This window comes from Marmota flaviventris, chromosome 7 (assembly GCF_047511675.1).
Source record: "Marmota flaviventris isolate mMarFla1 chromosome 7, mMarFla1.hap1, whole genome shotgun sequence".
Taxonomy (NCBI): Eukaryota; Metazoa; Chordata; class Mammalia; order Rodentia; family Sciuridae; genus Marmota; species Marmota flaviventris.
The window spans coordinates 70,335,031-70,357,391 of record NC_092504.1 but is presented as its reverse complement, the minus strand read 5'-3'; the positions used below and the strand labels follow the sequence as shown (position 1 = coordinate 70,357,391).

Here is a 22,361-nt window from a genome sequence, read left to right as displayed (position 1 = left end):
CAAAAGTAAGCAACACTGAGAAGGCAAGATCCTTTAGGATAAAATAAAGGCCAGTAAGTTACTCAGGAGTCAACAACCTTAACTCTTCCCCAACCCACCCAAAAGAATCTTGAGGCCTACAGCACTCCAAGTACTCTGCACAGGAGCCATCATGTAGGGAAAGTATTCTTTGTACTTCTTAGCATGTGGTTAAACCAGGGGTGCCCTTCAAAAATATAATATCTAACACCAAGATAAAGACAAAGAGTTAAAAAATTTTTTCCCTTTGTTTACTTCAGTTTCTTTGGATAAGATAATGTCACCACTGGGATTTCCTCTTAATACTTTAAATCTGACACCAAGTTACTGCCTTAAGAATTTGACAGGAGTTTAATCTGGTTAAATTAAAAACAAAGCCAATAAACCAACACAATAAAACAGACCTTCAGCAGAGAACAGGGCTGTCAGAGTATGGGTCTGCTGGCTCTGTGGCCATCAGGTTAAGCTTTAACTCATTGTGGACAGATAGGAAAGGGAAGAGTTTGCACAAGGAGGATTCTCAACACTGATCGGCACCAAAACACAGAAAGTCAGCACAGGGCTGATTTTAAAGTTAATCTTTACTTTTGGTTCCCCAGGGCATTTGTCCCCAAAGTAATAAATCTTATTTTTCTCCTGAGTATAAATCTAAACTTCATCCACTTGATACATTTATATTTGAGCCAGACACTCTGCATTCTACCTGCTCTATTACTTTGAGCAAATGAGTACACATTATGTTCATAATAAAATAAATACAATCTGAAAGCACAACTAAATGGCTACCACTTCAGATTTCCCAATACTTTTTTTAAGTAATTTTTTTAACCTGTAAAAGTTATGTACTCACCATATATCAATAAGATGTAACTAAATTAAAACATAGAAATGGCACTCAACTCACTATATGTTTGTATTTCTGAGACAAGAGACATATCTAAGAAACTTTTTCCTAGAGATAGATTAATTTTATATGTGAGTTATAGTGGAAATACACTCTAAGTTTATTTGACAATTTTGGAAAAAAAATAAGAGAGAAGTTTGCCAAGATAAAACTAAGTTTATACATTTAGAAACAGTCAAATTGTCCTTCATATCACAAAACAGTGGTGAAACTAATCAGTTTTATGTTTCCTCTATTTTATTGCTAGCCAGCAAGGCATAAATTTGGATGCTCAAAACAAGTAAATGACAGGAGACCAGGATAATAAAGAAATGTACTCCTATCTACCAACAAGATCATATTTTTGTTCCTGAATAAACTTGAAATTCAAAATCTTTTTAAGCAGTATTCATTAAATCTCATTTTCAAAAGAGTATAGATCCAACTACAGAATGCCATCTCATGACATGGTATAGAATTCCCTAAACCTCCTAAGAGATCTTTTGCATTAATTTTGCCAAACACTCCCACAAATCAGCTGACTTTAAGAAAAAAATTACTCATTGCTCCTTCAGTCTTTATCATGGAAGAAGCCTAGACTGTGAGTCAGGAAACTCAGCTGTGCTCTCAGGATGAACCAGAAAGAAATCACTTAAAAGACTTGTTTGTGTTTCTCTTCTGTCAAGGACACTGTTTACAATGGTGTCATACGGAAAAATGGGGACAGTCATGGGGTCAAAATAGTACGCATGCTATTTCTCTTCCTTGAACCACACTTTCCGAACTACAGTATCCTTCTTTGCTCTTGGCTCATATTTAATTAACTGCTTTATGTTCATGAAGTTTCTTTCACAATAATCAGTAGCTCATAAGTCAGAGGTGGGGGCACAGGGTGGGGCAAAACTGGTTCTATACCAGTTTAAGAGCAGTCCTTTTTGCAACAGGAAAGTTTCCCTTACCAGAGTCAAAGAGAGCCACCAAAAACCGGCTTCATATTAATCTTGGGAACAATCTGACTTTACCTCTTTATTGGTTTTCTTTTCTTCTAAGCTTCATTAACATGAACTTGGGTCAAATTAAGGGGGAAAAAAAAAAAAAACTGTGGAGAGCTCACTAAACCTAATTTCCTTTCGCAGTTTGTAAGAGCTTTCTTTTGAGAACATGTGTGCTAAGCCACCAGATGCAACTCTCCCAAAAAAGCAAGTTCAACACCCCCACTCCGCCCCCCCCAGAACCCTTCCCCCCAGGGTGGGGGTGGGCCCCACTTCTCAGGTAGCACACAGTGCTTTTTAAAACTGCTTAATCCCTGCCGGTAGTTGAAGGTCTGTATATATTCCTTCCTAGAATTCGGGGATTGCTTCAATGAGAGTTAGGGGAGATGGAGATTCAGACAAAGCCCTCCTTTTTATTCGATCCATCAACATCACTCTTCAGTATAAAGCAAGCTAATCCATATAGAAAAAGACCCATAAACTGTTAGATTTTATTAATTCTCAAAAAGAGGGAATGCTAATTTTTAATACTTCTACAAAGAACAGTCTCCACATACTTTAGATTAGAAATCTGGAAAATAAAACTATGATCTTGTAACCATTTCACATTAAAGAAAGCAAGTTTATTACAATTCCCTCAAGGAAGGGTATTCCATGTGTCTGCTATGTTGATAGTTCCCAAGAAAGTGCATGAGGTAAGGCATATGTACTGGAGACAAACGCATTTCTGGGTGATTACCTTTCTCCAATTCTGATAACTCATATGCCAAATATTAATTGTTTTCGAGCTACTGATCAAAAGACTCTTGAGTTTTAAAAGTTAGGCAATTTATATTTTACTCAACAAATGTATTTTTTTAAGAAAATAAATCAACCAGAAAAGCAAAATAAAAATAATTTCCTACTTTAATGTTTTGGAATGAGGTAGAGGAATATAAAACCTCAATTTCAAAAAGTTCATAAACCAAGAAATACTTAGGCACAATGTCTCTTCCTTTTAGTGTCCCCTACATAAGCTATAAGTACTTTGAAAGAGGGAGGAGCTACCTAAGGAGGTGGCTACAGTGCATGGTCCATTCACAGAAAAAATTAGCCATATACCACCCATCAATATCAAATCCAGAATGACACTACCTTATAGCAATGTCAATTAATTAGAGAAAAATGCCATGGGTTGGCTCCTTTATAATTGCTGCAAATTTCTCATCTAAGTTCCCAGCTACAAATTATTTCAATGCACAATGAAACTACTGTGGTTAAACATTGAGCTATGAATCTCTAAGTCCAAAGATTCTGAAAATCTAAATTAATTGTCTCAAGAATACTAATGTGTCACATGGTCAAGTTTTTACTGGCCAGATTATACATCCCAAGTAATGTTTCAGTTTCTTTTAGCAATACTCAGGGAAACTTGGCCCAGCTTTGGGGTTCTCTGAAATCCAAAAATATCTTAAATTTTTTCCATATATTCTCTATTTGGACCTCAAAGATTATCTACTCTCCCACAAAGCACAATGTCTGAAAGTAAGGTTGGACTACATTCTAAGTGTAACTGAAGAAAAGGATTATTCACAACATATGAGACATATTCTCTAACATGCAGGCTAATAAAACAACAGATATAAGGGAGGGCCTTGTTGCTTTGTTTAAAGTTCAAGGACATATCTGAAGGTTAGGTAGGACATCAAAAATATGCAGTTCTTTTATTTCAATTGCTAGCATGTTGTACCAACCTACTGATAACTCAAATTACAACATCTTGCAGAAAAGCAATTTTACCAGAAATCGCTTTCTCTTACACTGAGGCTTTGCAATTCCTCTTTTAACATCTCATCTGTGCTTCAAACAGGCAGCATAGAAGCAAGGAAGTGCTCCAGAGTACTTCTGGAGCCAGAGGTCTGCTCCACGCTCTACCTGCATGACCTCAGGCAAGAAATACCCTGGCAGGGCCTCAGTTTCCTTAACGACCAAAGATAGATAATAAAAGTATTAAGTGAAAAGAGTCAAAGAGGTAATTAAATTAAAGCTGCTCATTGCTGTGTCTGGCACACACAGTACACCATTTACCTTTTATCTCATTTTTATCTTTAGTTTAAGGGTTCAGGCATTGAAATCACTCACACTTGTGTTCAATTCCCTGCACTATATTAGAGAGCATTGTCAGCCTTGATTTAATTTCATAGATCAAGATATCTTAATGCAAAGTTTTGTGCCATGGACCCCTACGGTAATTTGATAAGTAATAGCACTCTCAGGATGAAGTTTTTAAATGCATTAAATAAAATAAATAAGAATACAAAGGGAACAAATGACATAAAAATATACCAACCAAAATATTTAAAAGACAAATTAATGGTTCTATGCTTTAATTATTAAACAATATAAAGCAGCTCCTTAATTTTCTAAAAGTGGTATATGTAAGATATTAAGACATGTGCAAGAACTGAAATAAGATTATGAAAACATGAGGTTTCTATTTGTGATAATATCCCTAGTACTGGTACTACAGGGTTTTGTTTTTGTTTTTGCTTCTGTCCTTTCCCCACCCCGCATATATTTCTACTAAAAGAAACGCTAAAATTTCACTTCGAGTTTAGGGAAAGTAAAGATGCAACATCAGTTTCTTACCCAAGTTTTCCTACTACATTGGCCCCAGGTTAAGAACTCCTTTTTTAGAACAATCAATAAAATGGAGTCTGAGGATAAACCACTGAGTTCAGAGGATTAAATATAAAAAGCAGGTGACACACAAGAGGTTCTCTATTTAGACACATTCATTCCTTCCTAGAAAGTTGTTTCTTAGGAAAAAAATTTAAGTTACATCCTCTCAAATTTCATTATTTAAACATCTACTTCTCTCTATGATCTGAGACTTCAGACCTAAATTTGTTGAGCCTTCTGAAACATCCCAAATCACTATCTTTCATCACATAATAACTTGAAGAGCTTTCCTACTATTTTAAATAACTGAGGCCACGGTGCTTTCTAGTAAAAGTTTAAAAGAATGTATATATAACTCTTCAGTTTCCCTTAGCACCAACTGCTGTCACAACTAAAATGAAGTCACACAGATCGCACACAACAGTTTGAATCTTATACTAATCACTAATGCCTTGTCATCACTCTTTTTAAACGCTCATTACAAAACCAGTAACAAACCATGGAAAGACAGGGCTTGAGGTTCTTACAATAGTCCTCCTCTGACAGCAACTGCAGTTCATTATCCTCTCTCCCCTTCACCAACCCCGGTGAATTCCCGGTCTTTGCCTACTCAGCAGATTCACGCAAGCTGTGCCGTTTTATGTAGAATCATACGTTCTAGCAGTAAAATTTTCAATCACCAGGCAATTTGTCTCCCACCCTCTCCTAGGCAAGATATGATTTACATTAATTGTATCTCTAAAATGCCTCTTAAGACACCAGCAAGCAATCAAGAGAACCAAAGGATGGGTGCACAAAGAACATAACGAAAATTTGAGCAAAAGACAGGCAAGTGAAATCAACTTAATTTCCCGAAAAATAACAGTTATTTTTAGAAGAAGAGGGATCTTTAACTTCAATCTTAACTTTAACCCAGTCTCCCTCTCCGCTGTGCAGAAACTGTCTAGTATGTTCTCCAAACTGGTTTTTATCTGACGTTCAGTTATGAGCCACAGCATCAGGAATGATGAGAAAGCAATGACAAAGCTGCTTCCTGCCCGTCTCCTTCCCAGCACCCCAGCCCTCCCCCCTCACCCCCGCAACCTTCATTTTCCCCAGCTACTAGCGTATTTAAAAAGTTTCTCTCGGTGCCTGCCTTACCTTGAGTGGGCTGCCATCATTCAGCTTAGAGAGCCCACTGTCTTCTGTCCATCAGACCTTTCAACCCGCGGGCCCTGCTGCCAGCGCCTGGCTCACCATTTGCCGGAGCCGTGCGGGGATGATTCCCCAGCTCGACTCCCCGAGGTTAGGGGACTACCTGCTCCGGAGCCCCGGGCGCCCTCAGCGCAGCCTCGGGCTGGAAGCGTATTGGTTCGCACTAATCCTGATGGACATCCGGGCACTGGGGCCTCTGCAGGAGAACTACACTTTAGCTGAGCCCGGGGAACGTCGCGTCCCGATTCGGAGTGAGAGAGCGCCTGGGGCGACTTCTGGGCAGGGAGGCGAACGGGCCCAGGAGGAAAGCCCGCCAGCGCACGGCTCGCACCAAGCAGCCACACGAATCGGGCCAGAGTTTGAAGGGAAAGGCAATAGCCTTTTTGCTCTTTCGAAGTTGTCCGAGTTCGGCAGAATACCCCCGTCAAGAAAGTTCTGGTGGTACGGCCCGCCTCCTTAAATGGGCAGGGCGCTCCGCCGGCCGAGCCCAAGGCTAGGAGAGGCGAGGCGCTACCGGGTCGGGTCGGGCTGGGTCGGGTCGGGTTGGGCCGGGCGGGGGCGCGGAGCGCGAGCGCCGACACAGCCCAGCTCTCCGCCGCCGGCCCCGCCTGCGGACTTCTCGCTAGCGCTCGCCTGCCAGGTTTTAACGACGTACAAGCACACACCGTCGGAACACCAAGTCCTCGCCGCTCAGAACTCCAGCTATAATTTGAATATTGTTGAATATTGCGGCCAAGAGGCCGCAGAGAGCAGGAACCACTGCAGCAATAAACCACATTCGCTACTTCTGATCACTCCAGAGCTTGCAATCAGGAAACGGACAACTAATGCACATATGTTTTACTTTGCTTTCAGTTTTGATTTCATTACATTGAGACGAATATTTACAAAACATCTTCCCTTTTGTGGCCAACATGCGTATTACAAAGAAAACAGTAACTCATTTGGGTCCTTAAGTGATTAAGGAACTGACGACAAAGTAGGCGCTCAAAGTACAAGCGAAATCGTGTCCTACTCAGAGGACCAGGAAAAGTATTTAAACCGAGCTTAAAGACAAGCAGGGGGTAGGGGGCGGATAACCTTCCAAGGGGCAGAGATGAAAGGAGGTGGTGCTTCAGCCATCGCTTAGGGACGAGCACGCTGTAGGTGCTAGAAACGCTTAAATGAATATGGAATGAATCCCCTACTCTGTGGACTCCCCATTTGACCTAGAATCGTGACAATGTTGTCCATCTCACAAAAAAGTAGTTCACACTGTGTTACTAAGTCGTGGACAGACGTGTTAACGCCTGGCACCAAAACTACAATGCTGGGAGAATGGCCCAGTGCATCTCAAAGTATGCTTAGAGGACTCCTGGGAGTCCCCAAGACCTTCTCCGAGGTCAGAACTATTTTTAGAATGACACAAAGACAATATTTGTCTTTTCACTGTGCTGACATTAGTACTGATGGTGCAAACGCAATTGTGGGGAAACTACTGGCACCTTGGCAACTAATCAAGGCAGTGGGAGCAAACGAAACTCATAGTCACTGCATTCTTCACCACACATTAGCAGTTAAAAAAAAAAAGTTTCCTTTATGAAAGTCCTTAAAGAAGCAAGCAGTTAGAGTTATGACTTTCATAAATCTTGACCCTTGAGCACGGGTCTTTTTGATGTTCTTTGCAACAAAACAGAAAGCACACATTAAGCACTCTGCTGCACACTGATGTAAAATGGCTGTCTAGAAGAAAAGCATTCCTGTAACTGTGGCAAAACAATCCTGCAGTTATTCTGCAGTTATTCTGACTTGGATTGGGCAAACATTTTCTTGAAAATGAACAAAGTGAGCCCGTTTCTTCAAAATCAACTGACAATATTTACTGCCAATGATAAAATTTGAACTTTCAAGCAGTTTTGAAAACCTTACATCTGTCACTCTAAATTTGACAGCTTCCTAATACTTAAGGGGTTTCCTGACAAGATCTTAGTGATAGTGATGAGTGTGAGTTTAGAAGTTCTGCATAATTTAGTAACCAATAGTTTCCAATGACCAACACATGATTGTACAAAACCATGCACAGGTAAAAGATCCACTGAAAGTGCAAGACAGATTCATGGATTTTAATGTATCAAAGTAAGAAAATAAAAAAAAAAAAGATGAATATACTCATTTCAGATTTTGCAATGTAACTAACCTTTAGGAAACCACAACGTGTACAATTTGGTATAGTCATAATATTAAAGAAGGTATCAAAGTAACTCCTTTTCTGTGTGCAGCTAAATTATCATTGTAGACTTCAAAACATCACTGCAGAATAAATGGAGAAGCAGATAGAGAATCAAGCAGTCTCCTGTTAAACCAGACAGTAAAGAGATTTACATAAATGTAAAATAATGCCAATCAATGCCACTAATTTCCTTAATTTTGGAAAAATGTAACTTATGTTAATATATAAAGGGGTTTTAAAAAAACTTAAGAAAGATGTTAAATGCAGTAAGTCCTCTATATCTATGGATTCAACCAATCTCAGTTTGAAAATATTTGGGGGGAAGAGGACTACATCTGTCCTGAACAAGTACAAAAATTTTTTGTTGTCATTATTTCCTAAATAACACAATACAATTGTTTACATGGTACTAGAGATTATTTAAGGTATACTAGGATATATGTAAGGGATATATGCATTTTATATAAAGGATTATAAGATCATTTATGCTGTAAACAAAATTATATCAGGCATAAAGTAAAAAAAAATTTTTTAAATATCATTTACTCAAAATTTCCATTTGCCACAGGAGGCTACAAATGTGCACTGCTAATATTAAATTATATTTCTCAGGGTCTGAGGGTGTAGTTCAGTAATACAGTCCTTGCTTGCCTCACATGTTCCAGACTCTGGGTCCACTTCCAGCACTATAAATAAATTAATTAACTAAGAAGTTACATTTTTTTCCTCTGTAAACTGTTAATTGTTCTGATACCATTTAAACATGAGGAAATGATAAATACAACAAATATTTACCCAAAAAGAAATTCAGAATCAACATCAGATTATAATTACACCTGAGATTCCCTGGGCCCTCAAACTGGTTTGTAATTTTAATTAGATAGGCTAGTTTGAAACAGATGTAGGATTACACTAGATTTGTAATACATCTAAAAATACTAGAGGGAAGTACAGGAGAAATTGTTCTACAAGTGAATACTGTATGTGACGGAAGAACTACTGCAATACAAACATGAGCATTATGATTTCCAAGTGTTTTGAAAACACCATTGTATCCAACCCAATCCTGTTCAGCAACAAAATGGAACAAAAAGGAATTCTTAACCTTTTGGGGGCACAGAATTCTTTGACTCTCTGATGAAATATGAGAACCCAGGCCCACACTATAATACTTTGATGTGGTTCATGATTCCTCTGGAGCCCACTTAAGGAGCATTTGAAGCTCTGTGGACTTCAGGTCAGAATGCCTAGGCCCTGGTCCAGCTAAAAGACCCAGTTCACCTTGCTAATGAGGGGTAAGATCACCTATCAATCTTCACTGACCATTTAGAAACTTAGAGCTGTCTTAGTAATTGCCCATGATGGTGAAATATTTTTCACAAAAGTAATGGAAAGATGCTGCATGACAACAAGATACATCTATACAACAAAAGAACAGGTTTTCCTGGGCAGTGAGCATATGCCAATCAGTTCTACATTTCCTTAATTCATTAATCCTATAGAGACCACAAGTAGTAAATCCAAAAAAGTAAGGTGCACAGTTTAACAAATAGAGCAGAATTTATAATGTGAGACAGATCATTTTACTATCTGAAATCAGTTCCTGAATCATACAAGTACCTTTTTATTAGCTCTTGAAATTAATGAGATTTATAAATAACCTTTGCATACTGGTAATGTCAACAATATATGCTATATGTAATACATCTTAAATATAATTTTTAAAAAATGCAATCAATTATGTTTAACCCACAGTGCCAAGCACAGTGGCACACGCCTGTAATCCCAGCAGCTCTGGAGGCTAAGGCAGGAGGATCAAAAGTTCAAAGCAGCCTCAGCAATTTAGGAGGCCCTAAGCAACTCAGTGAGACCCTGTCTCTAAATAAAATATTTTAGAAAGGCTGGGGATGTGGCTCATGGGTTAAGTACGTCTAGGTTCAATTCCTGTACCAAAATAAATAAATAAATAAATAATAATAATGTTTATCCCAGAGTAAAAACAGAATAATCAAGTGCTTCATTGTTCATTTGGCAAAATATACAGATAGATTTAATGTAAATGCATACTTGATTCATTTCAAAATATATGTACTGTTTTGAATTTGGAAGATAAAAGATAATCTTTCTAATGCATTAATTTAAATTTCTAAAAAATATAAACAAGTTGCCTCATTCAGAACCCTAAAATACCTGAGTGTATGTATTTGTGCACAATGATCATTCAAGGGTTCTACTACTTATAGGATTTTTCATCTATAAGTTATGCAAGTCAGATCCAAGAACTGCCACTTCAATGGAATGCCATTTAATGAGGACACTGCTAAAATCACTTTGCTAAAAGAAGTGTTCCAGGTTGCCATTGAAAGATCTCAAATGTAGCAGACTCAGGAAAAGAGAGAGAGACAAAGCAGGTGGGGGTGGAGGTGGGGGAACATGCATATTCCCTAGAGGACAGAGACAGCAGGGAAAAGTGCTAATAAGCACCACTAGAAATTAACCAGCTCTCCCTTCAGCTGTGGCCTCCATGCAAAGCAAACCCCACTTTCTCAGAACCTTTCTTGTTCTCAGGCACTATTCCAAAGATTTCCATCTCTCAGGTCTTTCACCTTGGTTATGAAACTGGTTCAAACTTCAACCTGGAGATTCTCAGGATACATGAAGGCAAAGAGGGTTTTAAGTAAATCTATATCCAGGTCCTTAATTTCCAAATGCTCTCCTTACCCCCAGTATTCAGACTCTCACTTTTCCCTTGCCTTTCCCTGTTCACAAAAGAAAAGCAGTCCTCTAATCCATCCCAAATCAGACTTACTAGATGCATCACTCCAGGTGTTAAATACGTCTGGGGCCCCAAAAGAACAGTTCTCTCTCGGTAGAGAGGGAGAGTCCCTGAGAGCAAATCAACAAGTAGTAATGGGTGGGTCCTCGTTAAATGTATCCAGGTAACAAACCTGTCCCAAGGTTACCAGGCCTTACACAATAGCTGTGCATTAGAAGCAAAAATAAGATGCATAGCACCACCAGTAGTCAGACTGTCTGAAGAGTAAACCTGATTTAGCTGACTAATTTAAGAATGAGGATTTGGAATCTTTCAACATTTTTAAAGAAGATTGCAAGCAAAAATATTTAGACTACTGTCCAGCTTCACCTCTTTCTTTACTGAGTGCCTTTACTTCTAGTCTTTCCCGTCCTATATCCCCTCTTATTAGTGCATTAATAAAATATTCCTGTTCACCCTCCTAGTATAGCTGCCCATCCATGCCAATGACTGACGTGACAGCCTACAAAAGAGCACAGGTTCCCCATTCCCTCGCCAACACACATGCACTCACACACAGCTATTTATTTAGTGGTACTGGGGACTGCCTGGCCTATTTATTTATTTATTTATTTATTGTCTCACTGAGTTGCCAAGGCTGGCCTTAAACTCACAATACTCATGCCTCAGCCTTCCAAGTAGCTGAATTCCAGGCCATGTGCTGCCATGTCTGGCCAAACCCAGCTTTTTAAAACAAACTTTTAAAAAATGTTTACAATAATTTTAGATTTCAAAAAAAAAGTTGCAAAAGACTCCTATGTAACCCTTTGGGTACTTTTCCAATTGTTTACATCTTTTTTTATATATACTTTTTATTTTATTTATTTATTTTTATGTGGTGCTGAGGATCGAACCAAGTGTCTCACATGTGCTAGGCAAGCGCTCTACCTCTGAGCTACAAACCCAGCCCTGTTTACATATTTTATTACTATTTTTTCATTGGTCAAAACTGGGGAATCAACATTGGTGTATTACTATGAACTAAACTCCAGTCTTTATTTTGATTTCACCAGTTTTTCCATTAATGTTCTTTTTATGTTATAAGATCCAACACAGGGTATCTCACACAGCATTGTGTCTCTGAGAGTTCCTCATTCTCCTTAATTGTTATGACCTGGACACTTCTGAGGAGCTCTGGCTGGGTATTCTGTAGACTGTCCCTCTCTAAGGAGTGAATTATGTTCCACCTCTGTAAATGGGAGCAGATACCTATTTGGAATTTTTCTGTAAAACTGTTTCTTTGCTCTTTCCATTTTCTTACTTACTCAATCATTTATTTATATCAGTATGAGCTCATGGTTATTTTGAACTTTGGGTTATAATTAATACTACATGATTTATTGTTGTCAAATTTTTCCATTTGGCCATTACAAGCTGGTTCAGACTGGCTACTTGTCTCTTTGACATGCTCTATCCTTTCTTGTTTTGATCACTCCTTGCTTTCTGGTACTACAAGATGCTCTAGGCCAACATTCTATTTTCCCTACCCAAACTCTACTTTTCTCAACACATCAGCTTCTTAAAAGCTGCCACCCAGTCTCTTTGTATCGTATGGCCAAACTTCCAGATCAAGAGAAGTCTACTTTCCTCCTTGATGCCAGTGGCTCCCTTCCTTGAAAAGTTCTCTGTGGACTTTTTTGTGGCAAATTCATCTTACCTTATAGTTCCTTTTTACATAATCAGAATCAAAAATCAAACTCCAGAAATTCTCACTTGTCTCCTCTCCATCTGAATGCTGTCTTGTACAACATCATCAGTGGCTCTACATGTGTGACTCCAACTAGCCCCAAATCCAACCCGTTTCTTCCCTCTGGGCCCCTTACTGATCCACCAGTCATCAATCACCCTAACTAAAGATCAGTCACTCCCTTTTCTGGCTTATTCTCAACATCTAATCACACCAAAACCCCAGAGCTTTCCTGGGATAGTGAAAGTACAAGGATAGGAGTGGGGAGATTCTCACTTTAGATACTTCTCAGTTTTTCTGTATTTAGACACCTAATCTCTAATTCCTCCATGCCAACCCCCGACCCCGACACTCTACCCCCATGAACATGTTTTCACCCTCCGTTTTACAAAGCAGATTCAATACAGTATCAGGATACTGCTTCCTCAAAGTTGAGCTACATAGGTGTATTTTTAAAAAGTGGGACTCAATAGAAAATTGCTAGCAATAGATATCTCTGGATGGAAGGATCTAGACTTATTTTCTTCTGGGCATTTTTAAAATTTTCTTAATATTATAGAATGAACATATTCCTGTTTTGCAGTCCTAAAAATTAATAAAAATTAAAACCCACAATTACTATAAAAACAAAACAACTATACTCAAATCTTAGGCTCCAGGAAGGAGACAAGGGTCACCTAATCCACTTCTCCATGCAAGAATGCTTTTTCTACCAGAGGAGTTTGTTTGCATATCTCCAGGGACATCTGTTGTAATTACAAGGCAGCCCAGCCCCTTCTACAGCTGGCCAACAATGAGCACTAGAAAGTTCTCTCCTCTACAAAGCTAATACTGTCTTCCCTGGAGTCCTGGTTCCAAGGGTCCTACTTATTCTTGATACTAATATATCTGCAGCTCAGTTTTCTTATGCTTACTGTTTGATTATCTTTTTTTTTTCTATCCTTTCCCTTATACTATGCATATTTTTATATGTAAAATATATCTGTTGCAAGCTGATTGTTGTATTTGGCAAAAGCCTAGTCTGATGATCTCTGCTTTGTAATTGAAATATTTAGCCATTTATTTTAATTATTTGATAGGTTGGGTTTAAGTTCTGTCACCTTGATATTTGTCTTCCAGTTGTCTCTTCTAATTTTTTTGTTTATTTGTTGCTCCTTTCCTTCATTCTTTTGCAAAACTTCAGGCAAGCCCCAACAGAAACCACAGAACATTCTGTGTGTACAATCAAGTTTCACTAAACTCTCCAAGTGATTCTCTTGTACATTAGAGTTTAGAAATAGCTGGGTGCAATTGTGTGGGCATTAATCCCAGCTACATGGAAGACTGAAGCAGGACTATACAAGTTCAAAGCCAGCTTGGGCAACCTTGTGAGAATCAGACCATCTCAAAATAAATCAAGTTTAGAAAACACTGCTCTAAGGCTAACAGTATATAATTTTATAAACTGCTATTTAGAATCAATATTTTATCACTTCACAGCTGACACTTCTCTCTCAATTCTTTTTTTTTTTAATTTTTTTTTAGTTGTCAATGGACTTGTATTTATTTATTTATATGCAGTGCTAAGGATCGAATCCTCATGCTAGGCAAGTGCTTTACCACTGAGCTACAACCCCAGGCCCTCAATTCCTTCTTGAAATTAAAAATAATCATAGTGTGTCCCAATCTTTCTAGACCCCTCTATCATTCACTTGGTTCAGATTCTTCATATATCATCCATGCTTCAATAGCTTAATAAGAATTATTTTTCTTGCCAACCCTTTCTACCCAGTCTTCAACACAACCACCAGTGTATTGAGTCACAAAACCAAAAACAGTCTCTGTGGCCTCTAGAGTGAGGGGAGGAAAAAACAGAACACCAACCTCTTACAGGGGTGCCTTAACCACCTTGATCCCCTTTAGTAATCTCATCATCCACCAACTTTCTCTGGCCTCCCAACTAGCAGGAATGCCTTCCAGCCCCATGATTCTTTTAGAAGGTCAGAAGCTTTGCAGAGAGCACCTAATTTTCACTGGACTGCCCTTTCCTTCCTCTCCTGTGCAGGAGACCCCACTACCATTATCCAAACCCCAACAAATACAGCTCTTCTCAGAAGCCTTCCCAGCTAGCATAACCTTCCCTCTTTACCAACCACAAGCTCCTCACCCTCATGCATGTCAAGTCAAGAAGCTGGATGAGATTAAAAGGAATGCTTGCTCGCTTGGGTGCAAAGGCAGCCAAAAGATAATGATTGCTGACACAGAATTGCAGAGGACTCGGCTACAGTTGCTACAGTGGGACATCCTCTCTCTCACACTTGTGAGTTTGAGGTTCGTGAAATATGCCCCCAAGTGGGCACAATCTGGGGGCTTCTCTCATGAGAACTCAGTGGACAATGGCCTGGGGGTCCACATAGGAAGGGAGTGAAGATTACTGAAAGTCCAATGGAATCCACAAAGTTGCCTATTGAAAACATGTACAGGACTCAGGTTTGGCCATTGTGGATACTATGTGAATTCACAGTGCTAACACCAATTAGTATACACTGATCAGGAAGTCCAGTTGGCAGATTAATTTAAAAAGAAGAAAACAAGTCCTTGTTCAAAGTTAGTTTAAGTGCAGTGTAGTGGCAAACTATATAAAAATAGTTTGTTTGATAGAGGGATTCTTACAAAACATGGGGTCTACAGGAGAAAGGAAAAATAATGGAAAACAATACTAATTTAAAACACAGAAACAATAACACTTTGCAAACAGTTACTTCCCCTCAGGTGTGAACTAGTGAGAACAATTTAGATCCCTTAGACTAGGCAGTGGATCAGCAGTCTTGGCTACACAGGAGAATCACCAAAGGAAATTTGTAAATTCCTGCTACTCTCAGGCCACACCCCAGGTCAATGATTCCTAAGAAATGCATCAGTATTTTTTAAATGTCCTCAGGTGATTTCATGTGCTACTCAACGGAAGCACTACAAGCAGCAGCCACACTCTGAACACTGGGTGCTATTACAAATGCAAGAGTCTCAGGTTTCAACCCAAACTACTGAATCAGCACCTGCATTTTTAACGAAAATCCTAGGTGATTCATGTACCCATTAGAGTCTGAGAGGCACAGCATTACAAAATGCATAACACTTAAGAATTTCATATATTCAAAGGTACACAACAGGTATTATTTCCAATAGTCTATCTAAAAACACATTAATCCATAAACAAAAATTTAGTGCAGTTGTCTATGATAGTTAGTGGCTTTATATCCCTTTTATATCCCTTCAAACTATCCTCATTTATGTGGATTTTCCTGAACCTACATAAAGGGGGGAAGGATTTAAAAATTGGAAGATAGGAGATATTTCCCAGTCTCTGAAGGGATGTTTTTTCCCTTTTGTTGGGGGGGCGGGGATTACATATACAGACAAGCCACAATGATCAGTCAATTGCAGCTTATAAATTACAATAAGATCTGGCCTCCCCCACATAAAAGAGGCTACATCAACTATTGGCATGGTCTATGATTCCCAACCTATCCTAAATGTGCTGTTTTTATTCTTCACAAACGTTTCAATCCAAACAATTCAAAACCTAATTTGGGGTAAGAATTTTATATTCCATCTGAGGACTGAGGCTCTCTCAAAAACTTAGGGAAGTTTTATTTGAGAATTATTTGTTATGGACTCTGCCTCTTACTTAAATCATATGCAAAATAAGATTACAACTAAATCAAATAAACATTTATTAAGTGCCTATTATATCTAAAGCGCTGTACAAACCTACAGAGATTTTTTTTTAAAATTGCCTCCTAAGCATTTACTAACTCAGAGGAAGACCTATTCCATTTTCAAAATTTTAAATAGCTTGAAAATATAGTGAATCTAAAGAATAAGCAGCAAAGTGGCACAGACCAGTAATCCCAGAGACTTGGAAGGCCAAGGTATGAGGATTGCAAGTTTGTGGCCAGCCTTGGTAATTTAGTGAGTCCCTGTCTCAAAAAATAAAAAGGGTCAGGGGATGTAGCTCAGTGGTAGAGCACCCTGGGTTCAATTCACAGAACTGGAAAAAAAAAAAAAAAAACTGATTAATATCTAATTAAACATTTTCATGATCAAGGATCTATAAATTATTGAGTTAACTAAGTTATTTTTAGGCATAATAGCTCAAGGATTCATTGAAGAAAATTACAGGGCTGGAGGTGTAGCTCGGTATGCATGAGGCCCTAGGTGAGATAGGAAGGAAGGAAGAAAGAAAATAAATAAGAGAAATTTTTAGCAATAGAGTCTTTGAGGTTGCCAAGGTAGCCTGTGTTCTCAGAAAGGAGGGAACTTCCCCTAATAATCCAATTAGAACTTGGCCAAGGTGAGAACTCACAGTTGGGAACTTTGTTCCCAGCTGACAGATTTGTTAGTACCCTTACAAGCCATGAACACCTCAAAGCTGACTAGCCTCTAACCTCACAGCTTAACAACTTAATGGGCCCTATACTCTAAATTAAAAGTTAACACAAAGATGCCTTTCTTCCATACATGATAGTGGTCCCATAGCAGGTGTTCTTTGGGAGACACAGTAATCATCTTTGATACCAAAGCCCCAGCTCAATGGCAGGCAAGGTGTTGGGAATAATTTTGTAAGTGATATGAATTTACTGAGCACTCTTCATATACCTGGCCCTGTTCTTTTATTTGGGGGATTGTGGCAGGTGCATACTAGAGATTAAACCCAGGGGCACTTAACCACTGAAATACATCCCCAGCCCTTCTTGGTTTTTGTTTTTTATTTTTTGAGATAAGGATAAATTACGTAGGGCCTAAGTTGCTGAACCTGGCCTCACATTTGAGATTCTAAAGCAAGAGGTAAAAGACCTCAACAATGAAAATTACAGGATTCTAAAGTGAGAAATTGAAGAAGGCCTTAGGAGATGAAAAGATCTCCCTTGTTTTGGATAGGCAGAATTAATATTGTCAAAATGACCATACTACCAAAAGCACTATACAGATTTGATGCAATTCCAATCAAAATCCCAATGACATTCCTCATAGAAATAGAAAAAGCAATCATGAAATTCATCTGGAAAAATAAGACACCCAGAGTAGCCAAAGCAATCCTTAACAAGAGTGAAGCAGGAGGCATCACTATACCAGGACTTAAACTATACTACAGAGGTATAATAAAAAAATGACATGGTTTTGGCACCAAAATAGACTTGTAGACCAATGGTACTGAATAGAGAACACAAAGACTAACCCACATAAATATATACTAGACAAAGGCGCCAAAAACATATAATAAAGAAAAGATATCCTCTTTAACAAAGGTGCTGGGAAAACTAAAAATTCATATGCAGAAAAATGAAATTGAGCCCCTCTCTCTTACCATGCACAAAACTAAACTCAAAGTAGATCAAGGACCTAGGAATTAGACCAGAGACCTTGCGTCAAATAGAAGAAAAGGTAGGCCCAAACTTTCATCATGTCAGGTTAGGCCCCAACTTCCTTAACAAGACTCCTATAGTGCAAGAAATAAAATCAAGAATCAATAAATGGGATGGATTCAAACTGAAAAGCTCTTTCTCAGCAAAAGAAACAATCAGTGAAGTGAAGACAGAGCCTATAGAATGGGGACAAATTTTACTACACACACATCAGAGCATTAATCTCTAGGATATATAAAGAACTCATAAAACTTAACACCAAAAAAACCCCAAATAACCCAAGTAATAAATGGGCAAAGGAACTGAACAGACACTTTTCAGAAGATGATATACAATCGATCAACAAACATGGAAAAAATGTCCAACATCTCTAGCAATTAGAGAAATGAAAATCAAAACTATAAGATTTCATCTCACTCCAGTCAGAATGGCAGCTATTAAGAATACAAACAACAGTAAGTGTTGGTGAGGATGTGGGGAAAAAGGCACGTTCATACATTGCTGGTGGAACGGCAAATTGATGCAACCAATTTGGAAAACAGTATGGAGATTCCTTGGAAAACTTGGAATGGAAACCACCATTTAACCCAGCTATCCCTCTCCTCAGTCTATACCCAGAGAACTTAAAAACAGCATACTACAGTGACTCAGCCACACCAATGTTTATAGCAGCACAACTCACAATAGCTAAACCGTGGAACCAACCTAGATGCCCCTCAGTAGATGAATGGATAAAGAAACTGTGGTATATATACACAGAGAATATTACTCAGCATTAAAAGACAATAAAATCATGACATTTGCAGATAAATGGATGTAGATGGAGAATATTATGCTAAGTGAAGTAAGCCAATCCCCAAAAACCAAAGGCTGAATGTTTTCTCTGGTATGTGGATGCTGATCCATAATGGAGGTGGTGGGGGGAGCATGGGAGGAATGGATTAACTCTGGATAGGAGAATGGGGGTAGGAAAGATGGTGGAATGAGATGGACATCATTACCCTAAATACATGAATGGTGTCTCTACTTTGTATATAACCAGAGAAATGAAAAATTGTGTTATATATGTGTACTATGATTCGAAATGCATCTGTCATGTATAACAAATTAGAATAAATAAATAAATTCAAATTAAAAAAATTGAGATCTCTCTGCCTCAGCATCCCAAGTCACTGGAATTACAGGTGTGCACAACCACAGCCAGCTTACCTGGCTTTGTCTAAGTCCTTCACCCATACTAAATAATTCCTACCACAAACCTTTAAGCCAAGCACAATATGACCATTCTTGCTGTATATAGATAAGGAAAATGAGGCCCAAGAAGGGAAATTTTCTCAAAGTCATGCTGGGTGGTAGGACTGAGATATGCCCCTGGCACGCTGGCTCCAGGGTCCATAATCACAATCACTCTGCTATGCAGCCTCTCTTGAAAAGCTATTGTTATGCTCTTGAGGAAACACAGAAACCCAAAACTTTTTGCAGCCCTTTGGTATCTGGCTATGTTTTGCCAAAGCACTCCCCCAAATGACATTCTTTTTGTACCCTTTTCTTTTTCTTTTCTTTTTTTTTTTTTTTTTTGTGATGCTGGGAATTGAACCCAGGGCCTCTACCAACTGAGTTCTATCCTCAACCCATAACATTCTTTTTGAGCTCAGCTAAATAGATGGCTTCTGCAAAAGACAAAGAGTGAGGTATTATCATGGTTGGTTGGTTTGGTTTTCCCTAGGATTGTTTAGGATTTGAAAAAAAAAAAAACTCAATACTTGGACTAGAACATCTATCATTCCAATTACTAAAGAAAAGGATGTAAAGCTATTTGAAGTAAACATGGAAGCCCAGTCTGGTTTTCTTTACTAGACATTTCAGGAACCTTGAATGCTGAAGTCTCTCATGGTGATTAGCAAGTCACATTAAAGTTACAGTTCAGGGAAGTCCACCCCATCCTTTAGAAAAAGAAAGTAAGTTTGCAGAATTTTTAGCATTAGGGATAGGAGTAGCAGTTTATGGTGGTGGTGTCATCTAGAACAATCATTGTGTGTGTGTGTGTGTGTGTGTGTGTGTGATTTCAATTGCACTGAGGCCAAAACAATTTCAACTAAGAGCATTTCTCCTCTCTCTTAAACAAATGTACAGTTGCAAGGGAGCACATATGTAGGCTACCTATTTCCAACAACCTCAAACAAGTAGAGCAGCATCAGGAGGCCAAGATAAAACAGCAAAGAAACAAAAACCCATTTTCCAACCCTATAGTTTTTCTTTTTTTTTTTTTTCAATTCATCCTGCTATATTTTCTTTAATTAAGTACAAAGACCTCTACTCTCTAGGCATATCACCTATAGACCATTTATTTCACCCACTGCTCTGTTTGGCAGCCAGTCTCTTGTCTCTCTCTTCAGCAATGGTGAGTCGGATTCCTTTTCCTCGGAGAAGAGAAATCCATGGTTTGTTGCCTTTGCCAATAACAAAAATGTTGGAGAGCCGGGTGGCAAAGCTGTTGCCATTGGCATCTTTCACATGAACCACGTCAAAAGAGCCAGGATGTCTCTCTCTGTTGGTAATCACACCAATTCTTCCCAAGTTAGCACCTCCGGTCACCATACACAGGTTATCAGTGTCAAACTTGATGAAGTCAGTAATCTTGCCAGTCTCCAAATCAATCTGAATGGTATCATTCACCTTGATTAGGGGATCAGGGTATCAAATGGTTCGAGCGTCATGAGTCACCAGATGAGGGATTCCTTTTGTGCCCACAAATATCTTTCTCACTTTGCACAACTTGTACTTGGCTTCCTCAGGTGTAATGCAATGAACAGCAAAACGACCCTTGGTGTCATAGATCAGACGGAAATTCTCTCCAGTCTTATCAATGCTGATGACATCCATAAAACAGGTGGGGTGGGTTATATCGGTTGGGACTTTCCCATCAATCTTGATGAAGCGCTGCATGCAAATCTTTTTTACTTCATCTCCTGTCAGGGCATACTTAAGTCTGTTCCTTAGAAAAATGATGAGAGGAAGACATTCTCTCAGCTTGTGGGGACCAGTGGAAGGACGAGGAGCAAACACACCAGTCAATTTATCCAGCATCCAATGCTTTGGAGCTGCTACCTGCTTCAGATGCTTCTTGGGACCACGAGCCACGGCTGCTCTAGGCACGGAAAGAGCCCTATAGTTTTTCTTTTTCTCTTCTTTTGGTACCAGGGATTGAACCCAGGGGCAATTACCCACCGACCCACATCCCCAGCCCTTTTTTATATTTTATATTTTATTTAGAGACAGGGTCTCATTAAGTTGCTTAGGGCATAAAAGGCTAAGGCTGGATTTGCACTCACCATCCTCCTGCCTCAGCCTCCCCAACCAGTGGGATTATAAAAATGTGCCACTGAGCCCAACTCAACCCAACCCTACAGTTTCTCTAACACCCATTCATTTATTCTCAGAATTTAATTAAATTCCTGGGAAATGCACTGTTTTAGACAGCCTCACACTGCCTACATTCAAGACTTAAGCCCTCAGGTTTTTTATTGTTGTTTTTGAGGTTTGTTTTGTTTTGTTTTCTTTGTAAATTTTGAGAAAGGGTCACACAAATTGCTTAGGACCTCATTAAGTTACTGAGGCTGGCCTCAAATTTATGATCCTCCTGTTTCAGCCTTCTGAGTTATTAGAATTACAGGCATGGGCCACTGCACCAAGCCTAAGCTTCACTTTCTTTAGATGAAGTTTGCCAGCAACTATAGCATGTTACTCAAGAGACTATTGGCAAGAGTCTTCTTTCCCTCTCCTTTTCACTACCTGTGGGCGACTATCACTGATGCTCACAGACGGCACCCATCAGTGGGAAGTCTGAAACTGCTCTTAGGAGACCCTGGGAGTTTAAGAAGTTCAAGTATAGCTGGTCACAGTGGTGCACATTTGGAAGCCCAGTAGCTCAGGAGGCTGAGGCAGGAGGATCACAGGTTCAGCAACTTACTGAGGCCTTGAGCAACTCACCAAGACCCTGTCTCTAAATAAAATATAAAAGGGGCTGGGGATATGGCTCAGTGGTTACATGCTCCTGGGTTCAATCCCTGGTACCAAAAAAAAAAAAAAAAGTTCAGTGTTTCTGTGTGGTGTACAGTTCTCCAGAGACAAATCCCATGGATTTGAATTTTCTTCTATTTTCTTTTGTGTCAACCAGTTACCTGATATTATTTGTATATACCCCGGGGCAGGGTCTTGCTTTCTTTTCTACAAGTTATGCAGCCTTAAGGAGGGACTAAATCACTATTACTCTCCAGTGGTTACTGCTTCTGGTTTCCACTTGGGTATTAATCTGCTATCACCTATTCAAGAATTAGGGCTTCAAATACAGAAACTGGTTCTCATTCTCATCTATAAATTCTTGGTTGTCAATGCCAAGACTTGGCTCAAACTAAGTACAGTGGCCCAAGCCTGTAATGCCAGATACTCAGGAGGCTGACGCAGGGGGGATCATGAGTTTGAGGCCAGCCTGGGTAA

The 22,361-nt window shown here is 39.1% G+C and overlaps 1 protein-coding gene and 1 pseudogene across 3 annotated transcripts in view; both read right to left on the bottom strand.

The window, feature by feature from the left end:
- Aff1 (ALF transcription elongation factor 1) overlaps nt 1-22,361 on the bottom strand; it is a 187,956-nt gene that overhangs the window by 122,555 nt on the left and 43,040 nt on the right. The window contains exon 1 of one of the 3 annotated variants that reach the window (XM_071614416.1): nt 5,695-6,156. The exons of the other annotated variants lie outside the window; for them this stretch is intronic. Within the exon in view, the coding sequence (XP_071470517.1) occupies nt 5,695-5,714 (20 nt within the window). The 5' untranslated portion in view covers nt 5,715-6,156. Of the gene's footprint in view, nt 1-5,694; nt 6,157-22,361 lie in introns of those variants that run through there. 3 annotated transcript variants of the gene reach the window in all.
- LOC114096289 (small ribosomal subunit protein eS4, X isoform-like) lies at nt 20,187-21,015 on the bottom strand (annotated as a pseudogene).